General features: G+C 47.7%; 1 protein-coding gene across 1 annotated transcript in view; it reads left to right on the forward strand.

Moving 5' to 3' along the window:
• SYT11 (synaptotagmin 11) overlaps nt 1–4338 on the forward strand; it is a 33116-nt gene that overhangs the window by 5756 nt on the left and 23022 nt on the right. Inside the window, exon 2 of the mRNA XM_006155159.3 lies at nt 3445–4271. Coding sequence (XP_006155221.1) covers nt 3445–4271 — 827 coding nt within the window. The remainder of the gene's footprint in view (nt 1–3444; nt 4272–4338) is intronic.

Genomic DNA, 4338 nt, shown 5'->3' on the forward strand with positions numbered 1-4338 from the left:
AGAGAGAAATCACCCTCCATGGGGGATAGCCACATCACAATCCCTTCTCCTTCACTTTCCCCTTGGGATCCTGGGCACACATGCACACACGCCTGGCCTGTTTTTCAAACCACTGGGTCCAGTACTCAAAACTACACAGTCTGTGTGGGATCCAGCCACCTTACCTACCACACCACCAGCTAGCCCCAAAGTCATTGTTCTTACTAAGTTTATCTAGTGAGAGAAGGAAGACAAAAATATGTCATGGTTATAAGCCCTATGAAGATAAATCAAGAAGGGTGATGGGAATACTATCTTGCTTGGAATAGACAGGAAATGCTTCTCTGATAAGACGAACCTTCAGTAAGAGACGCAGTGAGCTGTGCAGATGCCTGGTGGAGCCGGGTTCCAGGAAGGAGATTCCATCTGGAATATGCCTCTTTAGTTATTTGTTTATTCAACAAATACATATTAAATGCCTGCTGTGTGTTTGGAGTGCTGGGAACACAACAGTGAGCAAAACACACACAAATCTATGCTCATGAAGACTGCATTCTATGGAAGAAAAACAATAAGTAGGAAGATTATGTATGTGGGGTATGTATACTTATTTAACTCTTAGATGTGGAAATTATATTTGTTTTTCCTTATATGTATGCTTGTGAGAAAGAGAAAGAAATGACAAGGCATATTTTTATATACATATTTATTTATTTATCTATTTAAAGAATTATTTAACTATTTACTTATTTACTTACTTATTTATAAATTTGACCAGAGAGGGACAGAGTGAAATAGAGAGAGAGAGGGACAAAGTGAGAAAGTGTGGAGAGTGGCCAATCTCAGCAAACAAGAAAGCAAGCCTCCAGGTCTGGGACTAGAACTATGGTCAGCCATGTGGGCGTCCAGCACCCCTAACCACCATGCCACCTGCCGGCCCTATATATTTATTTTTTTAGAGAGATTTTTGCTACAGGGTGCATGCACTTGCTGGAGAGACAGAAATTACCCCCTGGGGGGGTGTGGCCATGCTACAACCCCTTCTCCTCCATTCTCCTCTCAGGATTTTGGGCATGCATACACACATACCTGGCGTGAGTTTTAAGTCGGTAGGTCTGGAACTCGAACCATGGTCAACTATGTAGGAGTCCAGCAACATAACCATTACACCATCTGTTGGTTCCAGACAAGGCGTATTTTACCAAAAAAAAAATAATTAATTGGGGCCAGCAGGTGGTATGGTGGTTAAGGGTGCTGGACTCCCACGTGGGTGACAGCAGTTCGAGTCCTGGACCTGGTGGCTTGTTTCTCACTTTCCCTCTCTCTTTCTCTCTCTCTCTCTCTCTCTAAGGGCCAACAGATGGCCTAGAAGTTAAGGTGGCTGGATTTCCACATGACTTCCTGCGTTTTGAGTCTCAGACCCAGTAACTTGAAAATCATGCCAGGCCCGTGTGTGTGCATGTCCAAAATCCCAGGAGGAGAATGGAGAAGAATGAATTGTAGTGTAGTTATCTCCCCTGAGGGTGATTTCTTACTTTCCCTCTCTCTGTCTCTCTCTAGAAAGAGCACATGCTCTATGTCAAAAAACAAAACCAAAATAATTAGGGCCAGCCAATGGCGTGGTGGTGAAGGCAGCTGGAACCCACATAGCCAACAGCTCAGTTCAACCTGGTAGCTTGAAAAACATGCTGAGTATATGTGCATATGTGCCCAAAATCCCAAAAGGAAGGAGAGTGGGAGAGAAGGGATTGTAGAGTGACCATCCCCTATGGGGAGAAGGGTGCTTTCTCACTTTCCCTCTCCCTCTCTCTCTATCCTCATTGAGTGCACATGCTCTCTAACAATTTTTTTTTTTTTTAATTTTAAAAACTTTAAGCCAGGCTAGGAAAAGTGAGTGTCAGGGTAAGAAAATGTGCACCTTTATTTATTTTTTTTTAAGATTTATTTATTTTTATGCATTATTATTTTTTAAATTTTATTTATTGTCATTAACTTATTTTATTTTTTTGAAGTTGACCAGAGAGAGAGAGAGAGAGAAGGAAAGTGAGAAAGCAAGCTGCCAGATCCATGCCATGGTCAGTCATGTGGGAGTCCAGCCACCTGCCAGCCCCATTTTTATTATTTTTTAATTTTACCAGAGAGAGAAAAGGAGAGAGAGTGAGAAAGAAAGCCACCAGATCTAGGACTTGAACTATGGTCAGCCATGTGGGAGTTCAGGACCTTAACCACCACAACACCTGCCAGCCCCAAGTATGCACTTTTAAACAGAGTAGTCAGGGAAGGCCTTATTAAGGAGACATTTGAACAAAGATATCAATGTTTTCTGCGGGCTCTATTTCTTCCTATGTAAAATACTTATATTTTATATACCTGGGAGCTGAAATTTTAGAACATATTTTAAAATTACCTAAACCCAGGACCAACAGTTGGCATAATGACTATGTCTCTGGACTCCCATGTAGTCGACTGCAGTTCAAGTCCCAGACACAGTGGCTTAAACTCACGCCGGGTGTGTGCGCTCGAGGCCAAGATACCAAAGGAGAAGGGATTGTGGTGTGGCCATCCCCGCTGGGGGTTGATTTCTCACTTTCTGTCTGTATCTCTCTGTCTTTCTGGAGAACACATGCACCCTATAGCACAAACTTCTCCAAAAAAAAAAAAAAGTTTATTTCATGTGTTTATGAGAGAGAAAGAGAGACCCCTTGGTCAGGGTCTCACCATACTCTGATCTTGCACCCCCAGCCTCTCAGCCACCCAAGATTGTGGGCACTCCCAAGGCCATGCCTGACATGTTCAGGTTGGCCTGGATTATGAGCCTGGGCCCCCGACACGGTTCCAGCAGCACACAGCAGTGCCCTGTTGCCCGCACACTGCAGCTAGGCACAACGATCCACATTTACCACCTTTGAGCTCCCTACCAAGATCGCGGAAACTCAACTTCACCCTGACAGCCCACCCTGACAATCAGCCTTTCCATTGGCACAGATTCTCTGTTTGCAAGCTCTGTGCTGATGCTGCCGCTTATCCTCCTGAAGCCAAAAGCACAGCTCATGCCCTGTGTGGTGGTTAAAGCAAATGGGTTCCCATGCAAAGAGGTGATCTTAGAACACTTACAGGACAGCTTTATGCAAAGCGCAAACCACTATGAGCAAAACTAAGTCTGTTAAGTGCTGAGAGAAGGCCAAGAGGAGACAGGGAGTCAGGCGGGGCACTTCAGGGAAGGCTTTGTGGAGAGGACAAACGTTCCCCCCAGGTTCAGGGGGAAGGACAAGCCATGGATTGGTTGGAGAGGGTGGGCAAGGGCGTCTCTAAGAGAAGGGAGAGGCTGTGAAGCCCAGGCGAGCACATTTTGCTTTAGAGGCTAGACTGCAGATTAGCTTGGCGCCAGCAGAGGCATTAAACAGGGAGCTCTGGCCAGGGGTTGAAATCCACCTGCCTTGATGCATCTCTGGTCTCCACCTTCAGATGTGTCACCGGTGGTGGCCGGCCTCATCGGGGCCTCTGTGCTGGTGGTGTGTGTCTCGGTGACCGTCTTTGTCTGGACATGCTGCCACCAACAGGCAGAAAAGAAGCACAAGACCCCACCGTACAAGTTTATTCACATGCTCAAAGGCATCAGCATATACCCAGAGACCCTTAGCAACAAGAAGAAAATCATCAAAGTGCGGAGAGACAAAGACGGCCCCGGGAGGGAAGGTGGCCGCGGGAACCTGTTGACGGACGCGGCAGAGGCTGGCCTGCTGGGCCGCGACAAGAGTCCCAGGGGGGCTAGCTCTGGCTCTTGTATAGACCAGTTACCCATCAAAATGGACTATGGGGAAGAACTGCGGAGCCCCATTACGAGCCTGACCCCTGGGGAGAGCAAAACCACGTCTCCATCATCTCCAGAGGAGGAAGTCATGCTTGGATCCCTCACCTTCTCAGTGGACTATAACTTCCCGAAGAAAGCCCTGGTGGTGACAATCCAGGAGGCGCATGGGCTGCCCGTGATGGATGACCAGACCCAGGGCTCTGACCCCTACATCAAAATGACCATCCTTCCCGACAAGCGGCATCGGGTGAAGACCAGAGTGCTGCGGAAGACCCTGGACCCTGTGTTCGACGAGACCTTCACCTTCTACGGCATCCCGTACAGCCAGCTGCAGGACCTGGTGCTGCACTTCCTCGTCCTCAGCTTTGACCGCTTCTCCCGGGATGACGTCATCGGGGAGGTCATGGTGCCACTGGCCGGGGTGGACCCCAGCACAGGCAAGGTACAACTGACCAGGGACATCATCAAGAGGAACATCCAGGTGAGGAGGGAGAGTGTGTTGGGGAGGGATGGTAGGTTGGGGGAGATAAGATCTGGGGGGATAGTAG

Source organism: Tupaia chinensis, unplaced genomic scaffold (assembly GCF_000334495.1).
Source record: "Tupaia chinensis unplaced genomic scaffold, TupChi_1.0 Scaffold000438_1, whole genome shotgun sequence".
Taxonomy (NCBI): Eukaryota; Metazoa; Chordata; class Mammalia; order Scandentia; family Tupaiidae; genus Tupaia; species Tupaia belangeri.